Here is a 21,174-nt window from a genome sequence, read left to right as displayed (position 1 = left end):
TGGTGAGCCCTATCTACTGTGGCCAGCCTGCTGTGTGAAAAAAGGCAGGGAGAGCTGCTGTAGCGTGCTGAGGAACCAAATTTAAATTTCACACACACCTCAGCCCAGGCCAAGCTGAATCTGAATGGAATGCAGCTAAGGGCTTAAATGTTGCGATGGTGCTACTGTCTAAATTAGAATCAGACCGTGTTCAGAATACTGAGTGGTCACCAGCACAGGACTTGCCAGCAAATACTTTTAAAGCCGAAAACATTTTATCACAAAATTCTTTTTTTAAAAAAAAACAGTTTGCAAGGCTGACAGTTTTCACAGTTGAGTCTGACAGTCAGTGACTACGACTTCTCTCTCATGGCTTTCTTTAAATAAAATCAATACAGGCACAGTTTAATTCTAGTAAGGTAATTGAAGCAAGGAGAACAGAGACATTGGGGAAATTATTTGATAGAGCATAATGCGAGTATCAGTGTATGTGACATTAACTATCACTCAGGCACATCGAAAAAGCTTCAATATCCTCTATGAATATTCCTTTGCTATCGCTTCCGAATGCAGGCTTTTACACACACACACACACACACACACACACACACACACACACCCCGCCCCGCCCCACCACACACAAATACATACACAGTGTGTGGTTATATGGGGAGAATGAGCTCCATTATAGAAAAATGCTGAAAGTGGGATTTGGAGAAACAGGATGAAGTACCTGATTTGGAATCTCTAAACACGGATACAACATGACGTAGAAAATTAGTGAGTTGTTCAGCACTCTTCGAATTCTGATTTTTGGGTGTGATGTCCTCATGGCACCAAAGTGGACCATATGCCCTTCAACAAAACACACAAAATGTAGCTACAAAAATGTAACTATCGTTTTGCATTTTTAAAACCATATACACAGTTCTAACTCCAAAGGTACCACATACATTTTTTAAAATTTTACATATTAATTTGGTGGTAAATTTCAGTCTTCTAAAGCGTAAGAGCATACTCAAAACAGAACTAGCTAATTGACGGAGACACACTTTTTCTTATGTTCTACCCACAAAATTAAAACCTCTCAATTCACCAGGACGGTGTTTATTTAGCACATAGTAGGTGCTATGTGTTTGTTAAACAAAATGATATAATATGTTAAATAAAATATAGATTTAGACACAGACTCAATTTCTATGTCTTAGAATTTGCAGAGAGAATGCTTTTATCAGGATCACATCATTAGGTTGCCAAATACTGTAGCACCAACTTGAAGATACAACCTCTGTTGGCTATTTGGTTTTCTACAGTAAGAATGGGATGGATCCAGGGCTGAGAATTTTAGAGAACACCCTTCCCAACACTGACAGCAGTGAGTGGTGACAATATCTTTCTTCTCCACAAACCAGTCAGGTCTCTGAGGTACCCAGTATGGAGGCATCACCAGCCCCTCCCTGAGCTTCCTGTACGTTAAATTCTATATTGAGTTGAGTGCACACAATACTCTAAACCATTAATTGAAAAACAAATGCTCTCTCTTCATTTTTTGCTTTACTTGATGGATTAGTTGAATAAAGAAAAATCATGTGAGAAAGTAGGTAACAAATATTTATATAGACGAGACTTCCAGGACTTGACTCACTGAGGAAGGTCAGCGTGCCCCAGGTCACAGGTAAGCATGCGTTTATACAAATACTGGACCTCAGGGGACTAGAGATTTGGAAGCCTTCCGAGTTAAATCGTTCCTTAGAAGAGCCAGAAGACCTGCAAAAAACAGGATCGCTCGCAGTTTTTCTCGATTTTGATTTATTATTAGTTTGATCCCTTTCCTATCATGCATCCTTACCGTTTCTGGTTTCTGAATTCCATTAGAAATGACTCCTTGGACTACAGGAGCAGACAGCTGTCCTCTCTGCAGCTGCCACTGGGTTGACCGTGGCTAATCTCTTTGCTTTCCAGAGTGATGTTCTTTGCCAAGTCTCAACTCCCAGATCCTGGCAGCTCCAATAGATGGTGACAGTCACGCTCACCTCCGGGAGCTACTTCTCCTGCCTCCACCTGCTGCAGGGTCTTTATGCACAAAATCTCCTTGCCTCTCAACTGTGACGATGCCTACCAGGGTCTGCCTTGTACACAGACTCCAGCAGACACAATTCAGAAGAAAGAAGACTTTGCTAGAACTCCAGGCTTCCTTTTCTATCTGTGGTTTTAAAGTGATGTCCCTTTCCCAAAAGACTGACCTGAAAACAGCAGCCCATCTCCTGACCCCTCATTACCTGGTGGTCAGAAACTCAATGAGCTTGTTTGCCTTCTCGTCTGTTTCAGCAGCTGCGTCCACATCTTCAACCTCTTGGGTCATCTGCGGGAGGTTCCCACTGCTGTCTCCCAGACTGATACTGGAGGAGGTGGAACTGGAGCTCAGCCCCGAGTCTGGCACCGGGGAGGACTGGTCCTCTCTCAGGAAGTCAAAGCCACCTGGCGGAAGACAAGGTCAAGGTGGAACTTGCAGGCCGGGCACTTAATGAGGTCAGGAGGTGCGCATAAAGAAGTGTGTAGTTATTTAATTTTGGGGGGGAGAAACGCTTCATTTTGGCTATGGCTATGATTAAATAAGACTGACACTCTTTCCCCGCTTACGGATTAATTGCACTGCTGTGTAAACGAGAGTGCATTTGGTAATAGAGGGCGATCTGCTATTTTCTACTCTGGTGTTTTAATTGACGCTTTCTACAAAAGAAGTGTGTGTGTGTGTGTGTGTGTCTGCGTGTGCATTCTCACACACGTGCACAGGCTGATGAATAGTTTCTCTAAGCATATGCACCTAACTGTGCTGTTAGTAAATTATTCTTGGGTAATAGACAACTTAAATATGTGAAATGATACCATTTTTGAGGGTATCAACACTAACCAGCGATAAGTAGATTGTTTTGAGTAAATGTACCCAGAATTGTGAATACTGTGTGTATATTAATATATTTTAATAAAATATGTCTCAAGGTAGGCAAAATAAATATGGTATAAGTAAATACTATACTACAGTTAGCATTCTACATCTCTGGGTGGGTTGTGGGTTTGAAAATGTATACACACGACCATTCCTTTTCTCCTACTTAATAATTATAAAAAGTACACAGTTCTGGTGTGTCTGACAGATATATTAAATTATGAGTAAGAAGCCCTGGGTCTGAGTATTATCTCTGCTATTTAATGTGTAATCTCAGGGAGTCAGGTAACTTCCCTGTACCCCAGTTTCCTATTACGATAAGATGAAGACAATTTTTATCACATAGGTTTTTAGTATGGATTTGAAAGCAACTGTAGTTGAAACTGGGTGTTCAATAAATCTTTAACAAATGTTTATAAAAAGAAGACACTTCTCAAAGTTTTGGTACACCTAGTCCATGTGTACTATATAGAGCTTCAATCATTTCACAAGGTCTTGCCTACGGTATATTGTGTTCGCTTTGGTTTTGTAAATCCCCACTCTAAACCATTTTCTGCCACATCAGCGGTACAGTGAATACAAAACTGATGCATTCAGAGACATACAACTGAACAGAGATTACAATTTTCTCATTCTAAGGCCATGTGCTTAACGGAATACATCCCTACCTTGGGGAGCTAGAACAGCCAGTCTTCAGAATCTGTTACTTAAGCATCGTCTACAGTAAAGAGAGTTTTGTGTCTCTGAGAGGCTATTGATGGATTACTTTCAATTAGGTGTAGCTTGGTTCAAAATAAAGAGCTTAAACTGAGGTAAGTCCTTGCATTTCAGAGTTAATGACTTCAGATTTGTTTTCCAGAGAAATATGCAACGTCTGTCAGAAGACAGGACAGGGCCCAGGACAGGAGTGCCTAAAAGGTCCTTCCTTTTCAAGGTAATGAGAGAAGTACGTGGTGACTTATGAAATGCCAGCCCATATCCGGTGCCAGTGTGATGTACAAAATAACGAGGTAAAGAAAAGTAGCCCCAGAACTCTGTCAGTTCATCACCATTTTAAGATATTTTAAAATGTTCTGGTTCTCAATGAGAACCGCTGGTCAACCCTTTTGGGAACGTTTTCATGAGTAGCTTGGACACAACGGGGTCATTTCTTTGACTCAGCTAATGCTTTCTGTCCTCATTTCTAAGAAGAAATTTTTGGTTTCAAAACAGCAATGATTTTTAATAGACTTCCACTAACGGTGCCTTCCAGAAAAAAGTCAGTCATTTAATAGATTCCTTCAGGGGAACTAGAAGGTACACAGTGAAACATCCGGCACCTTGGTGACACCTGCTCTTGAGGGGATGGAGATGGTCACTTTTTTCTGCATCTTCCTCCACGGCTGTTCTAGACTCATGCTCTTGGTCAATGGACATTTGAATTTTCAGTGTACCAATAGGAACATATTTAATGAAAACAGCAATCATCGTAACAATGTAAAAAGTATATTTGAAAATATTTACTAATGAAGAAAGATTCTGAGAGGTAAGTTCACATCAAGTGAAATGGTGCATATTCACAGTCCTGTCATTTACCACTTAGAAAGCTGGGGGGTGGGGAATAGCACCCGAGAAGTTAACTGGGGCTCCAGTGACACCTGGAGTTATCCTCATACTTGTGACTCTGTCTCAGGTTCCCGGCCACTCCTTCTTTTGTTACCTGTGTAGAGATACTCGGGTTGGTAAGCTGGCTGCACTGTTAGAGTCTTGGCTTCACCCATCTCTCGAGTCTGCAGGAGTACGGAAGCAATTGCATGGAAATTGCTGTTGCAAGAGAGGGCGATCAAGAGGTGAAGAAGCAATTTTTTGCTGTGTTCAAAGACTTCAGGCCGGTAATGGTCCAAACCTGGAAGAAAACGGTGGAATCTCTTAGCATAAACAAATCTTCAGCTCGTTTAGATTCCAGGGATAGTAAAGATTCCAAGATACCCAGGAGGAACATGTTAAAAGAATGTTTAGTTTTCTTTGTTATTGTTTGTGTTACCGACGTAAAGAAGTTGGTCCTAGGCAAAATAAAATGTTTTATTCCTTAAATCAAATGTTCTCATAAAGCACTGATAGACGGACTTTTCTTGACCTCTCCATAGCATCTGACATGCTTAGCATTCCTCTTTCCTGAGATGTTCTCTCCCCTGGATTTCCCTGTTACTGAAAGATTCTAATTTTCTCTCTCTCTCTCTCTCTCACTGAACTTTTGAGTCTCCCTGCCTGGCTGGTTCCTCTTCCCATTTTTTTGCTCTACAGCTTGAGTATTTTAAAATCTCAGTGCTTGGCCCACCATGCTCTACATTCTTTCTCTCTGTGCACCGACTGTGTCTCATGGCTTAAAATTTATCACGTCGAACCAAAGACCCACAAAGAGGCCCAACTTGTTTTGGATATCTTTATAGAAATAGCACTGGCAAGGTACCACTCTACATTGTAGTGATAGTACAATTTTAAACAATGACTGATCAACTAGAATTTTAGAGATGTCACAGAAAGACAGTGAAAAACGGAAGAGACTAGATATTTTGGAAATGAGGAAAAGCAGGATGTCCATGTAAAAGGAAAGCTCTGTGGGTGACTTCTGTAGGTTTTGGACCCTATTGGCTAGAATTCCTCTCGGTTCCAGTCTTACCTAAGAAGACAGCATGGAGTAGCAATGGGAGATGAAGAGCCCAATCTTCTCTTACACTGTGATCCACCACCATCTCAGTCATAAAAATGACAGCAATATTGCACCTAATCAATGAAATGATGAAATTAATGCAACTTCGGAAGAGGATGAAAATACACTGATAGATCATTAGGTCACAATTACATCCAACTGGTAAACCTTGTTGAAGAATTATGTAAGGCCCTTATTCCAGGGAAATGGAGTTTAACTTCTGACACAGCACAGAGCTCTATGAGGAGAAGAAACTTCAGCTGAGCTAATTCACATAATGGGGATTCTACTAGTTACTAGGCAATAAGAGCTGAGGAATGAAGAGAAACAGAAGACAAGGGCTCTCTCCTCAAGCTGCTCACAATCTAAAAAGCATAACAGAATGAATACCCATACCAAGGTGACATCAAGGAAAAATTCAGAGGGCTACAAGGCAGCTTTGCACCCTGGTTAATGGCTGACCAGACTCGCCAATATGCTGGTAGCTGCAGATCAGGTTAGCACGTTCCCTCTGATTTCAAAGGTCATTTCATCTGATGGGACCTGGAATCCCTTTCCCTCTTTTCACAGGAAGAAAAGTCCATTCAAAGTTAAGTGATCATTTCCTTCTACCTGTACATGCTACTCACCTGTGGAGTGGCCCCCGGGGAGTGATGGTCTCTGGAAGGTAGTCCACCAGGGGGGCCCAGCACCCTCCAGTACAAGGCATGGGTAAGGGCTGCGGCTGTTTGGTCTCCGTAATAGTCAAGAGCCAGCCAGTATAGGGAGAAATTGGGTCATCTACAGAGTGAGAAACACAAGCGTGCTTTAGTTTCAGGCAGAGGAGGTTTTTATTTTCCCTACTTGACTTTTTAGAAACTTACAAATTCATGCTTGTAAAAATAACTTTCTAACCATTCCATTTGGTGAGCATGAAATTATATCATCAAACGGGTTGGAATTACTTGATTAAGTTTCTTTCATTCCTTTGTTTCTTGGATATCTAATTTATGGTGATTCATTATAGAGTGATTAAAAATATGAAAATATAGATACACAAAAAGAGAAACATGAAATCACGTGAGTTCCCATCACTGTGACAACTCGCTCTTTCTCTGATCTCCTCCATCTCAGTAAAGTGCGATTCCTTATTTCCAGTTCGCTCAGGACAGGAGTCTTGGAGTCCTCCCTGACTTCTCCCTGACATCTCATATCCAACTTCTAATCATGATGATCGTGATGGTGGTGACAGTAATAATTAAAATAACAACATCTGAACTAGCATAGTGAGTGTTTACTTTATGCCAGGCACTGGTCTATGCATCTCCCATATTAATAACCCAATGATGGGTATCTATTATCCCTATTTTATCAAGGGGACGCTAAGGTTAAGTAATTTGTTACCATCCACATTATTCAGTGAGCTCTACCTCATCACAAATCTAGGATACGACCACCTCCATCACTACTATCCTAGGCTAAGCTCCCACCGTCTCTCCCTGCTTCCCTCCTTGCCCCTCTACAGTCTGTTCTCTGCAGAGCAGGCAGAGTCATCCTTTTAAAACACAAGTTCATTCAGAGTCCCTTCCTCTGCTTACCACTGGCCAGTAGTTCCCCTTAACACTCAAAATGAAATCCAGCAGCCCCCCCAGGGCCTTTAAGGCCTGACAAGATCTTTCTCCTGTTTCTCGGCTTATGTCCTTCTGCTGTCCCCTTTGCTCACTGCACGCCAGTCACCCTGGCTCTTTTGCTGTTCTGTGACCGTGCCAGGCGCCGTCCACCTACCGTCCACCCAACAGCTGCAGTGTTCTTCCCCCGATGGCCGCGTGGCTCACTCCTTTACTTCATGCAAGTCTCTGCCCAAGTACCACTTTATCGCAGAGGATTTCTGTGACCACTCCATTTAAAATCCACCCCTTCCCCAATCACCTTCTCTCCCTCTCTCTGCTGTAGTTCCCCCGCGGCACCGATTCCCCAGCGCTGACGGCTTCCCCCTCCTCTGCCTCTAACACAAGCTCCCTGAGAGCGGGACTTTCTCTGTTTTGTTCCTAGTACACAGAGCAGTATCTGGCATGTCGTAGGAGATCGGTACATATATATTTTGAATGAATTAATGAACTTCCTCAACAAAATATTTTTCAAGTAAGCACAGCAACAAATCTCATGGAGTCATTTTTTATAACGCTCTCAACCCAGGCCAGTGGCACTCAAGACAAGCCTCTGCACTTGGGGCCACGTGACATGATCAATGCATACGGCTGCAGACAAGCTGGCTTAATCCCGGGATAGACTTTAGTGTATGAAGAGGAAGGATGTTTTTATAACATCGTTAGGCAGTTTCTCCAAAATACAGTTTTGTTTGTTTGTTTGTTTGTTTGTTTTTGCAGTACGTGGGCCTCTCACTGCTGTGGCCTCTCCCGTTGCAGAGCACAGGCTCCGGACGCGCAGGCTCAGCGGCCATGGCTCACGGGCCCAGCCGCTCCGCGGCGTGTGGGATCCTCCCGGACCGGGGCACGAACCCGTGTCCCCCGCATCGGCAGGCGGACTCTCAACCACTGCGCCACCAGGGAAGCCCTTGGTTGCACTTCTGAAGGTAGTGAGAGGTAGCTGATTCAATGCTACTGGTCCAGTGCAGGACGCTGGCCTTAACAGTTAGCAGAGCTGATGGAGGGGATGCCTTCCTGTGGCGAAAACTGAGGCTCCAAACCCACACAGGGACTAGAACCAAGCACAGCCCACTTCTCCTGGGATGTGAGCTGAGGGAGTCTCCAGGGGTTAAGACCAGGAGTCACCTCAGAAAGTGCCTCTTGACTCTTTCTAACACACAAGCAAATGAGCAACTAGAAACCTGTCACTCTATGCCATGAAATGTGCTTGGCCACATTTTTAGCCCAGAAAACATTTTAAGCAGGTATAATAGTCACTCAGCTTAGTCCACTCGGTAAACTACCTACAGGATGCATCACTTTCAGCAAACTACCTTCTTGAATAACTGTCCAAGGTGAGTTGGTTGCAAAATGCACTTCTAAATAATGAGTTACTCTACACAACTAGAAAGGGGAGCAAAAATGGGAGAACACTGAAGAATTAAAAAAAAAAAAAAACTTGTGAGATTTCTGTTAGGAAAGGACATGCTATTTTTCGTTTCTGATGTTCTCAGATATAGATCCAGTCAGCAAAAATGTGCTGCGAGGGATTAAGCTGACCTAAAACTGATGTTCTACAGTTAGGCCTAAACTGCTAGGACTCAGCTGCTATCCAACTTAACTAGTTGTATCCTTATTGTGGGGTTACAGACATGAGCATATGGCCTTGGAAAATAATCCAGATATGTTAAGTAGTTCTGAAAAAAAAAAAAAGCTTACATAACGTCGGTAGAAAACTGCTTTATAGACCAGGTCTACATCAGTTTGCTTGTCCATTTTACTCCAGGTGGTACGGTTTTTTAATAAAAAATACACTTAGGAGGTACACATCACCCTGATTTTTGGATAACCCAGACCATGAAGCCCTGGGCCACGAGCTCTCTCCTGATCCCTTCTCACTCTTCTTACCCTTGCTGATACCCTCAGGAATTCAGGGAGGAAATGACTGCCCTTAACATACACCAGACGCCTGGCCATAAGGCTTTGGAATTGAGCCTGCTAACCTTTGCTTCTCTTGTGGCATACTCTATCCATCACTGCGTAGCTGGAGGACCCAGTTACCAAAGTCCTGAGGGTATTCGTGCCTTATCAGACACACTGCTTCATCCGAGACAGCCAAAGTCAAGCTCTAGTACTTGAATGCCTGGGAAAGGATCTTAGCATATAGCTTATATACTTTCTGTTATGAGGATCTGTTTGAGAAGCTTGATTCCATTTTCTCTTTCAATGAGGAACTGGAGATTTGAGCTCTCAGCACCCAAACTACTTTTCTGTGAACTCCAATTTCCCTCGCTAATATTAGTAACCTTGTGAAGAATATTACTGACACCTGACTCAATTAAATTCAAGTTCTGTACCCAAACTTTCCCATTAAAATGCTGTTTATGCTGGTATGACAAATTTATAAACATTTCTGGGTAAAACAGAGGCCATAATGATAATACCAGACTACTCTTTATACCTTATCTGCATTCACAGTAGTCTTTCTTTCCCTTTATAAATACTTCTATTACTTTTTCTTTTTGCCCCTAAAGTCAGTGATCTGAGTTTATATAACGACACAACTATTACCTTATTTTGTTATAATTATCCCCTGAAAGTCACTATTTTGAAATATGTAAGGAATATGAAGTTTTAATACCAGAGGGCTCTGAAGATGTATTTTCAAAATGATTGTTACTTTGTTACAGCATTTTCTACCAAATCCTGTGTCCTATACCCAGAACAAAGAGATATACTTTGAAGGAGTCAACTGGCCAAAGTGCAACAATCTTCCTAATGTAAAATCCACAGTCACAGAGTGCTTTGCTTTGTTATATCACGCCTGTCACGTTCTGGGGGACTCAGGATTTGACTGCCTAACTTTTTCATGATTCAGTTTTTCTGTCCTCAAATTCTGTGTTACCAAATATTGCACAGCAATGACTTTTCTTGAACCAACAGCTCCATTCCTCAGGTACTGCTCTCCTCATCTATAAAGTCTGGTCCTGCCTAGATTCAACTGTTTGGTGTCTGGATGGCAAAGCCCCTTGATGGGGCACAGAAAGGAGGGAAAATGCAAAGAGCTTTTTTTTTCCCCCCCCTAATCTCATACTGACCTTTCTAGAAAAAGGTTTTATAGGGACATAGTTAAAACTTAACCCAAGTATGGCAATATATATGGATTTTAGACATTCCTCCAATTGGTATTTTGGATGGCGGAGAATTGCCTATCTATATCTGCATTAAGGAGTAAAGTAAGGGCAACTGAAATGTGGTGTCATTAGAACTGCTAAGCTCTTACCCCACTCTGCACATTTCCCATAAGAACAAAACAACTCAAAACAACCACTACAAAGGCCCAATGCACTGACTTACAAAATGAACCTAACTCATGAGATATCATGTTACGATTTCCACCAAAATAGACAAATAAGTTCTACCAGATAGTTTACCGATTTCCTTAGCACACCTAAATGTCACTGGGAGTGTTCTTTGGTTCCAGAATTTCTGTAACTTGTGAACAAGTAATACCCATCACCTTCTGAGCATCTACACAACCTGTCCAGGGCTTAAACAAAATTAATGAATGCACTGACCTTTTTGGTTTTTCCAGCGCCCCAAGGTACAATGAAATTTCTGTGATAATTTTATCTCCCAGTCTGGCAAGGTTTTCACTTGGCCACTGAGACTGCGCCGTTGAGATATTCAATGTGAAAACAAATCTATCCTGGGTGAGCTGACTCACAAAGCTTAAAGCTTAAATCCACTCCCAAGACAGGTCAATAAATTGAATGGAAACCTTTGTTTTCTCATGAGACCATTTCTTACTAACCTTTCCCCAACTGCATTACCAAGGAAAAGGGCCAAGAATACAAAAATATGGCTTTAGGTAGTAGCTTGAAGTTTTAACAGCTTTGATTCATGCACTGCTTGGCTTCTTTTTACTTTTAAGAGGTTGACTTGCCCATCTACATGGTTGGACTAAGTGGTTACTTAATACTTATGGGCCCCTTTTTAGTGGTTAGAACAAGAATAATCAAAATACTCATTTTCTGTTCTCCAACCCTTTGCCTTCCATCTGAGCCCCCTGCCCCAGCCTGTTGGTACTTACTTTTATCCTCGTCGTACGATCCTCCAGAGCTATTGCTGTATCTCGACTCCAGACGGGTATGGGCTCTAATGACGTTACTGAACCTTCAAATACAAGAACCGTCATGAGATACTGACATGTGGGTTTGTGCTGTGACACAGAAAAACATACTATTTTGGGGCAGCTAGTTCTCATGATCCTTTTCCTAAAAGAATACTGTAAAAAGTGGTGGCGCAGTGGTTGAGAGTCCACCTGCCGATGCAGGGGACGCGGGTTCGTGACCCGGTCCGGGAGGATCCCACGTGCCGCGGAGCGGCTGGGCGCGTGAGCCATGGCCGCTGCGCCTGCGCGTCCGGAGCCTGTGCTCCGCAACGGGAGAGGCCACAGCAGTGAGCGGCCCGCGTACCGCAAAAACAAAAAGAAAAAAAAGTGTACACCAAACACTCCTTTTGTCCTCGAGAGGGCCAGTGGTCACTCTTGCTCAGGAGCACAAGTTCAAACCTTGAAAATAAACATTTTAAGACTAATATTTGAATTAAACTAGAAAATTATATCATTTGTTTGGAAATAAAATGGGCATGATACTGACTAACATGAATCCTTTACTCACATGGTAACCTGGCATATGGGAGGTGGTCAAGAAATAATTGCTGAATGACTGAATAAGTGAAAGGAGACAGAATTGGAAATAGTTGGAAACAAAAATAGTTTCATAACAAATTTTGGACTTAACCAGCTTTAAAGTTTTCCTTAAAGTGTTTTTAGGAAGAGGTACTAGTTGAAGCATGATATAACCAGAGGGACTCTTTCTGTCTGGTCTCTCTTGTGGCTTACGAAGTAATCAAAAAAAAAAAAAAAAAAAAAGAGAAAAAAAGGTTGAAGTATAATAACTTCACATACATTAACTCATTTAATCTCACTCACTCAACTTTGAGATAAGCATCATTTACTTTGCAAATGAGGAAACAGGCCGAGTGAGGCTAAGCAACTCGTCCAGTGTCAGGCCGAGGAAGGTGGCAGTACAGGGATGCTTTTATTGCCGTGTTGCCTCCAAGAAGGGGGGGGACGCGATCTCAGGCTGAGCTCTCGCTCACTAGCTTGGTGACCCTGGGCAAGTCCTTTACCTCCTTGGGGACCCTGTTTCCACACCTGCCAAAAAGGAATAATAATAACACCTCACCATTTATTTCACCCAACCTTTTGTTGGGACTGCTGTGGGAATCAAAAGAAATGATGTGAGAATTTCCAAAACTCCAAGTCGCCATCCAACTATAAGGTACTAATTATTATACCTCTACCTTGAATTTCTAGAATGCCTTTTTAGGGCACCAAAGACTTACAAATCAATAGCATTTTTACCAACTAAAGAGCTATAAGGTCAGGCAAGGGTGTGGATGAGGGGAAGTGTGGGTGAAACGGTACATCTATATTTACTTTACATAAAATGATACAAAGTGGGTTTTGTCTACATTATTGACTGGGTGTTCCATCCTAACTGATAGCAGATCAACACTCTATTTCCCTCTGGAACACTAGAAAATACACGGCTATAGCTGTCCTCATCAATGTATGGAGAAACAGTGATATTTCAGGAAAATGTACTGGATGTACCATTAAGATGCTACCTCGTCCCAGGGTATAACCTCAGAACACTGCAATGATGATTTGAATTTTCTGAATATAGAAATGTATTGAGTATAAAGCCTTTGGTTTTATTCACTCTGTAGATATTTGCAGCAGCTTTTTTTTTTGTTTTTTTTTTTGGTCCTGACAAGCCACCTTTCTCCCAGTAACTTTGTATTTCAAACATTCTTCATTCTCTTATCTTTTGGGCTATTAATTTGTGAATCCATAAAACAGAAGATGGAGGACATCTGCTTAGTTTCATATAAAACAGGCCACGTAATTGTCTAACTGGTACTTATGAAATTGGAAAAGTGACAAACCTATTACCTTCTGAAGAAGTTCTACAATCATATTTATGCTGATAAGTGCAAAGATATAAACAGCATATGCAGAGCCCAGACATCATTCAACAGGGAATAAAAACAGGGTGATGAAAGAATTCCACACCTGGAGATTTCCACAGGACAGAGAGCTTTGCAGCCTTCCTAGCTATTCAAGAATGGTGATATACGTCGGTTTTACAATCGTGCTCGGGAAGGCCAGGCAGGGAAGAATTATAGAAAAGATGTCAATTCTTCTCTTTTCCTTTTGAGATAGATCTAAAGGATTGCTAGGAGGCGTTTATGAGGTCAAGATGAAGGGGAGGAGCAAGCCCCTTCCAGACTATTCTCCTTATTCTGGAGAAGGTTGAAACCACAGAGCAGGGAAGTGTACACCTGGCAAAAAGAAAAGGTAAAAAACTGATTCCCAAGAGTAAAATCTGCTGTGTTCATTTGCTTTCCTGGGTTGAAGAAAATAATTTTGGGTCTAGGTCCTAGAGGAATTTCAAGGACTAAGTAGACTGAACAGTCTTTTAATATAAAGGTACATGTCTTAGAAATGTTATCATAAAAATAGCTCTGCTAAGAGAAAAACGAGAAGCACAAAGTGTTTTCCTAAATTTTCTCTTGCTGATTTTGCTCAAAGTAATACTTACACAACTTTCTGTGGGTTACTAATCTCTACCCCTGTATCAACACAGATCACCAGAAACTTACATAGCTGAAGTTTATTGCTTTTAGTTCCTTATGAACAATCCTTTCATGGCTTTTATCAATGGTTGATGTATTAAAAATACTTAAACGGTTTGTTTCTGCATATTTTACGAACTGTTGTTTTAATTAAAAATATATGTTCACTTTATTGTTTCATTTTAAAAACTAGATGATAAATACTTCTTAGAGCTTAGGAACACTTATTTAGTAGCTTCCAGTGAATTGCTTTTGCTTGTTTACTTTTTGATGTACTGAAAGTTACAAAATTTGCTCTATTTTTCTTTTCTTACTTTGACTACTGAGGAACTCAATGTTAGGTTAATATTAACTTTTAGTAGTTCTCTTTAGGGCTTTTGACATAACTATCTTACTTTCCTTTTAGCTTGACTCATTCTTTTACCCTGGTTTTACTATAAGTTATCTAAACTTTATGTCAGTAGGTATGGTATTATTAAATATTTCTGAATTATATCTAAGAACGACTAACTAGTTGTAAAGGACATGGCATCAGGGCTGCCGCTTTGCACAACTCCATGGTGCCCCCTGGAGCCCAACAACGCATTCTGGTGACTGGTACCCCCAGGAGTTGTGTCACACAGCAGCCAGGTCATCGGTATTTGTGACCAAGATTATCTCTGTAGGCTCTTTGTCTAGAAGGATGTAAAGACCAGAGTAAACAACTGTCTTGTGTAATGGGGTTAGTAAGAGGGAGGGAGAAAGGGGGGCTGGAGGGTGTTTGGATAGCTTATCCACCTCTGGGGCTGTGATGTTTCTCCAATTTTCATTCACATACTGAATAAACATTTTAAGAAATGATTACGATGTGCAGCATAGTAGGGTAATCACTGAGGATAGAAATATGTATAAGAGCTACATAATCTGTTTTCTAAGAATGAAAATCTAGTGGTTGAGACACAAGTATGCTTGCAAGTATCTATAAGTCAACATGACAGGGAGGAAGGCGGTAAGTAGATTGCAGAGAAAAAGGACACTTTAGGCTGAGGGCACAGTCTACCTTCAAAGAAAAGACAGACTATATTAGAGAAATAGCATAGGTGGAATATAGGGTCAATGGAATGATAGTATCCTTTGTGATAGAACATTCATATAGGTATGATCATGTATATAAATATGACCAGTTAACCTACCTATAGGTAGATAAACAGATATAGTCAGTATGAAATAACAGATGTGCACAAATATGTAAAAATGTGGGTAGCATCAGGCTTTGTAATGGCCAACAGAGATGTGGTGATGGAGCAGGAAAGCAAGAGATAAACAAGAAAGCCTAGTACAGATATTCTCTGGCTTCTTCATTTTAAAGGCTACCACTAAAAATTTAGGCAGGACACTCAGAACTCTGGTCCTAAAGGGGCCTTTGTAATGAGATGTTAATGTATGGAAATGTATCACCTTTCTACCCTTAACACAATTAAGATGAAAACTTCAGACTACACATTAAATGATAAGAATGTTACACTCCCACCAAAAAGTAGAAATATCTTTAGAGAAATATGTGATTTTTTTTTTTTTTACCATGAGGGAGTTTTCCAAAGAAGGTACTGGCAAATATAGAGGAAAAAGTAACATGTTAATTAATAACCTTGTACTGTCATTGATGCATAGAGTATGAAAATTATCCATTTCTGAGAAAGAAAGGCCTTTATTAGAGAACTGTAAAGGAAAAGGTCTATAATTCATGACCTACTGAGTTAGAGCTCTTGATCTGAAGGCAAGCTCCCAGGATGAGCACCTGCCTAAAGGCAGTGCAGCCAGCCAGTAATCAACATGTTGAGGAATTTGATAAATGCCTCAATTAGAGAATGAACTTTCAGAACTCCAGCCCCATGTCAGATCATCTTCCCCCTGTAGCCCCTGATGTATTCTCGTGTACAGGATGAAATCCTGAGGCTGGTCATGAAGCATCTAGGGGCTTTTCAGGCTAAATGAATTATCTTCATTATTTGATCCACTCAATTTTCTCCAGCATGAATTTGTGAATATCTCATCCTTGTTATTAATTTCTTACGGGCTCCCCATTATTTTTCACTAGAAAATATTCAACCTAAGGAGTTTTCAACCCCATGAGAATCATTCTAATTTTAATTTTCAAATTTCAGTCCTGTTATCTCTTTTGGTTTGTCTCTCTGCTCTTCACAACCAACTGCAGGAAATGGTGATCTAGATTTTGCTTATTTATGGGTAGCTCCTAGACAACGTGAAGGCAGAAATACGAACAAGAGAAATATTACCATTAAAGAGCTAACAGGAAGGGGATTGAGACTTCTTTTAGACAGTGTTCTTGGTTAACCCAGATGTGACAGAGTAAAGGTAAAAGAAGAATGATGATGTTTCACAGAAGTCACCCCAAGATAACTACTCTGTCTCTAAGAAATTATTCAAGACCCAGATTTGAACATTTCACGTGGAAATTCCCTCTAACTCCAGATGGTCTGTGCCCACTAGCAGAACAACTTGTGGTTTTTATTAAGCCCTGGGGTAAGTAGGCTTCAGCCACCAGAACAACATCTCTCTTAATCTTTCTCTCCTCTGGCTTTGCTCAGCAGGAAATTGTTATCTTTAGGGATATACAGAGTGGAGTCTGAAAGTCAATCTGTGTTTCTAAAAAACAAAGAAGGATGCGTGTGTGTGTGTGTGTGTGTGTGTGTGTGTGTGTGTGTGTGTGTGAAATTTATGAAGCCCCACAAATTTTCCTAATGCTTTGTATAGACAACTGCTGAAAGTTAAGCTGGATGTTAAACCAAATTTGTGCACCAACCTCTCATCAGATTCTTTCAATATCTTGCTTTCCTCAGCGTCTGGGAAACCGTCCTGGCCAGCAACCACTGTATTGCTGCTGGAGGTGGTTCCTGTAGATGGGATTAAAGAGCAACACTTAGAAAGAAATACCTGCGCTGGGGTCAAGCTCAAGTCTCAAGTAATTCCAGGAAAGGATTTCCTGTAAAATCTGTTTGTGAGATTCCTTACATCTTCTGCATAATCTCAGACACTCTAAACAACCTTCCAGGCCTGCCCCACTGAAATGGAGAATCCCAGACATCTGCTATGGTCAAACCAAATTCCTCAACTCTCTTATAAAGCGAGGCTACAACATTCTTGAAACCCTTTCTTCCTGGCTGCTTAGGTAACGAGCTTATTTATAGTGGCCAGCCCTGCTGTTAGCTCCTTTAGCATTTCTGGGTCCAGGAGTTAATAAACGAATGTTAGTGAAGCATTTCCAAGTTCCTAGAGCTTCTGATCCCTAGGCCACTGCTTCTTTGCAAGAACACTGCTCTGGCAGCAGGATGTGAACACACAGAGGGCACAAGAGACCAGAGGAGGAGAGAGGTTTGAAGGCAGTTACAGCGTTAGGTGAATTGAAAGGAAGATAGCACCAAGGAATTTGAGGAGGGTGGTATATATTTCATAAAATGATGCTGAGAGACCAATTTATCGAAAGTGATAACACTGGTCAGGGGGCATTTTAGTAAACCCTGGGAGAATATTAGCCACGAGAATTCCATCGATACGAGAAGGAAGGTCCAGAAACGAGATACCTAAATGACGAGTGTCCACTCTAAGCTCAGCCTGAAGCAAGAAGCTCTGCGCATGAGTCCCTGGCTCCCGGCTACTGGTTATCCTTACAGAATCATTTCATTAATCAGACAAGGCCCTAAGGGTCTCAGCTATCCTGAAGCCATCTTTTAAATGAGTGTATATGTAGGAATAAGAGAAAGTAACAAACGCACACTCATATCCTTTCAATGCTCTACGTAAAGGTAAATCCGGAGCCCCACGACAAGGTGTCTACCCAGCCGCCCGTCCCCTACCGGAGGCTGCCGCCGAGGCCTTGCTGCTGGCCGCGAAGCGGTAGAAGGGCGGGTTGTCACAGTGCTGGACGATGGGGTTCACCGGCTCCGTCTGCTGTAGCTCAAACAGAAGCTCCTCCATGGTTTGAATGGTGTTATTACGGCACAAGTATATGGCCACCTTTTTAATCTGAGATGAAAAACAGAACACAAGGGATATTTTCCAGAGCACGCCCGCAAGAATGTTAGGCTGTCGACAGCGGAGACGGTAACCCGTTCATTCTGTTGACGTCATCCCCCCAGAAGCGCCCACCCTGATGGAGCCTCCTCCTCTCGCAGGAGGAGTCAAGTGTCTGGGTTAAAACTCACCTCCTTTCACATGCACAGCTGATAGGAGTGTGTGGTTAAAGGTCTTACCTTCCCTAATGGCTGAGTTTACAAGAGTTACTTTGGGGATAACTTGTGGGCTAAACATGATTCTATCTAAACTAAAAACTTGCCACGTAAGGTCTTACCTTGAGAAAGTATTTTATTTATACAGAACCATGGGGGAAAAACTGCTAGCTGTTTCTGTTAAAAAAAACCCCCAAAAACTCAGTCTCCTGCTACCCAAGAAACAAACGAGTCTGAGCTGTTTGCATTGCTTTAAGTTGTAAAAATAACCCTGGACTAAAGCTCTGCATCACCATAGCCCCCAAACCTGAGGCACGTAAGCTGCTGTAATGCGGCTGATGTGGCCCGGAACAGCAGGCAGGCACAAAATCTCTCAGAAAAGCAGCCAGCACACAGATGCCAACTGAGTCAGGGTTTTTTTTTGGTTTTTCTTTGCGGTACGCGGGCCGCTCACTGTTGTGGCCTCTCCCGCTGCGGAGCACAGGCTCCGGACGCGCAGGCTCAGCGGCCATGGCTCACGGGCCCAGCCGCTCCGCGGCATGTGGGATCTTCCCGGACCGGGGCGCGAACCCGCGTCCCCTGCATCGGCAGGCGGACTCTCAACCACTGCGCCACCAGGGAAGCCCCTGAGTCAGGGTTTTGAACATGTAGTGGTTTTGTTGATCACCTCACCTTTAAATACAAACACTAAATGGTGGGAATCTCAGCAGGATGTCTCTTTGCTTCTTCCTCTCTCTTACCACCTGCCTTTGAAGAGACCAACTGGGATAGTCTCCATTTTTAATGTTTTAAGAGCATCAGGATGTAAACATGAAACACTTTATTAGTAAAAATATAATGTGTCACCTAGTTTCTCTTACATAATGGGTGGGTCTAATGTTTCTAGAAGACAGATTTAGGTAATGGTTAGAAATACACCTATGCCTAAATTCATAGGTTTCCGTGTCCAAAGTCTTAGAAAGGGGATGACAGAGGTGTCACTAGGACACTAGTCCGCATCTCAGAGGGGCAGAAGGGAACTTTCATGTAATATCTAGAAAGCTCACAGGAGATTAGCGTGACTGATGAAATCTGACATCTCTATACTACTTGGACCAAAGAGCACATTCCGACTTGCAAACCGCTGATGGAACCACCGGCAGAATAATGACCACTGAACGTCAGAGGGGCACTCACATAGGGCAGGAGAAGCGTGTCGCTGCTAACCCCACACAGGCTGATCAGGAACTGCAAGGTGATCCTCAGGTTGTTGCTCCATTTCTCGTTGTTGGCTAAAGCATTCCAGGCATTTTCCATTTCTGGGCCAGGAACTTCATCTCCGTACTGTAACCAACAAAATAAAAACCGGCTCGGGAGACACACAGAAAAAACGTGAGGACGCAAAATGTCCGATGAGAAGTCATTTTAAGGGTCACGGTCATCTCCAAGTCATAAGAAGGGGGGACATGGCCATTCATCAGAAAGATGCCACTTTTTAGGAATTTAGAATGCACAATATTTATTCATATGATTCTTCAAATGTTAGGATGATGATGATTAGGATCACGATTAAAACTGTGGTAAAATAAACATAAAGTTTCCCATCTTAACCATCTTTACGTGTACAGTTCAGCGGCAGGAAGCACGTTCACACTGTTATGAAACTGTCACCACCAACCCCACCCTATTTTTGTGACTTTTAATGGTAGATGACACTTCCCCCAGGTATAATCCCGGGTTTCCTGGGATGTGGGGGCACAGGATGGAGGTATGATTCCTCGGAGTTTACCTTGGCTGTCATGTACATGAGGTTATTCAGCACCAGGGACGTAGCTTCCGGGGAGCCCCAGCCATTGCCTTTCAGCCCGTGAGAAGCCGTCCCCTCTCCTTCCCGGTCCTTGACGTCGTCCTCTGGGCTGCTGGGACTCGAGCCTGGGAGGAGCAGCCTGCTGTCCACCAGCTCGATGTTGTGCAGCCAGGGCAGCAGGTAGGTGAGCATGATCTGACGCCCGTTCGGGTGCGTCGTGGGAAACCGCTGGCTGACCTCTATAGAGGGAAGGGCAGTGACCGAGAGCCATGTCATCTCATCACACTAAACCGGAAGATGAACAGCAACTGACAGAGCCAACGGAGCCCTCCGTTTACAAAGCATTTTCATGTACAGCAGCTCCCCAAGGCTTGTCCTCAAGACCCTCACTTCTCAGCAGGTGCTCCGTGGAGGAAAGTGAGAGCACAGCGGGGAGAGCACAGGCTGGGTGGGATGGGATGGAAGACCTCCTGGATTCAGATCGACCGCTAGTGGAAGAGGTACGTTAGGGTGGACAAAACAGGGGACTTGGAATCAGAAGGACATGTGACCAGATCCCATTTCCTCAACCTATTAGCTGCATGAGACTCTGGGATAGTTCTTTAACCTCTCTGTTCCTCAATTTCCTCATCTGTAAAATGGGGCCCATCAGGTCCTGCCTTGGGCAATTGTAAGGATTAAAAGATACCATCATAATGTGTATAATATACTCAGCACAGTGCCTGTCATCCAGTAGGCTCTTAATAAACAGCAGTTACGATTATTATAACAATGACTTACCTCTCAACTATGCCTATATTTTACAAAGTGCCTTGCATGAAGCGTTAGCTGTTAAAAAGTGAAATGCAAACTTCCAGGAAGAACAAACCCAGCGTGTGGACTCATGTCCGTGGTGTCTACTTGAGAACTGCCAACTATGTGGCAAGTGTGCTTTCAATGCCACGCTTTGTTTTACGAAATAAGGAGTCAAAAGGGTAAAACTATATGACCAGCCCGGTCATCTCACCATTACTTCCTCTGATAGCAGTTTTACATTGTTTCACTGCCAGCAGCATTTAATTTTACAATCTGAATAAGCTTTCTATAGAAATAAAAGCACAGCTTTATGTATATGCTGCAAGTTCTAAGTCGTCTCCTATTTCTAATATTTATGGAAGAAACTGTTTTATCCTAAGGGAAATTAGAAAGCTTGGCCTGATGCATTTGCTGTCATC

At 42.4% G+C, this 21,174-nt stretch overlaps 1 protein-coding gene across 2 annotated transcripts in view; it reads right to left on the bottom strand.

Moving 5' to 3' along the window:
- Positions 1-21,174, bottom strand: part of FRY (FRY microtubule binding protein) — a gene marked incomplete at its 5' end in the record, with an annotated part of 329,047 nt that overhangs the window by 60,482 nt on the left and 247,391 nt on the right. For both annotated transcript variants that reach the window (XM_082859749.1, XM_082859750.1), the window contains 10 exons: positions 713-834; positions 2,259-2,457; positions 4,626-4,811; positions 5,586-5,689; positions 6,245-6,395; positions 11,334-11,416; positions 16,752-16,842; positions 17,803-17,971; positions 19,351-19,497; positions 19,943-20,199. In XM_082859749.1, the coding sequence (XP_082715875.1) occupies positions 713-834; positions 2,259-2,457; positions 4,626-4,811; positions 5,586-5,689; positions 6,245-6,395; positions 11,334-11,416; positions 16,752-16,842; positions 17,803-17,971; positions 19,351-19,497; positions 19,943-20,199 (1,509 nt within the window). The remainder of the gene's footprint in view (positions 1-712; positions 835-2,258; positions 2,458-4,625; positions 4,812-5,585; positions 5,690-6,244; positions 6,396-11,333; positions 11,417-16,751; positions 16,843-17,802; positions 17,972-19,350; positions 19,498-19,942; positions 20,200-21,174) is intronic.

Source organism: Leucopleurus acutus, assembly GCF_964270905.1.
Source record: "Leucopleurus acutus genome assembly, chromosome: 18".
In the NCBI taxonomy this organism is placed as follows: domain Eukaryota; kingdom Metazoa; phylum Chordata; class Mammalia; order Artiodactyla; family Delphinidae; genus Leucopleurus; species Leucopleurus acutus.
Note: the sequence above shows the minus strand (reverse complement) of the source record. Positions and strands in the feature narration are given on the sequence as shown.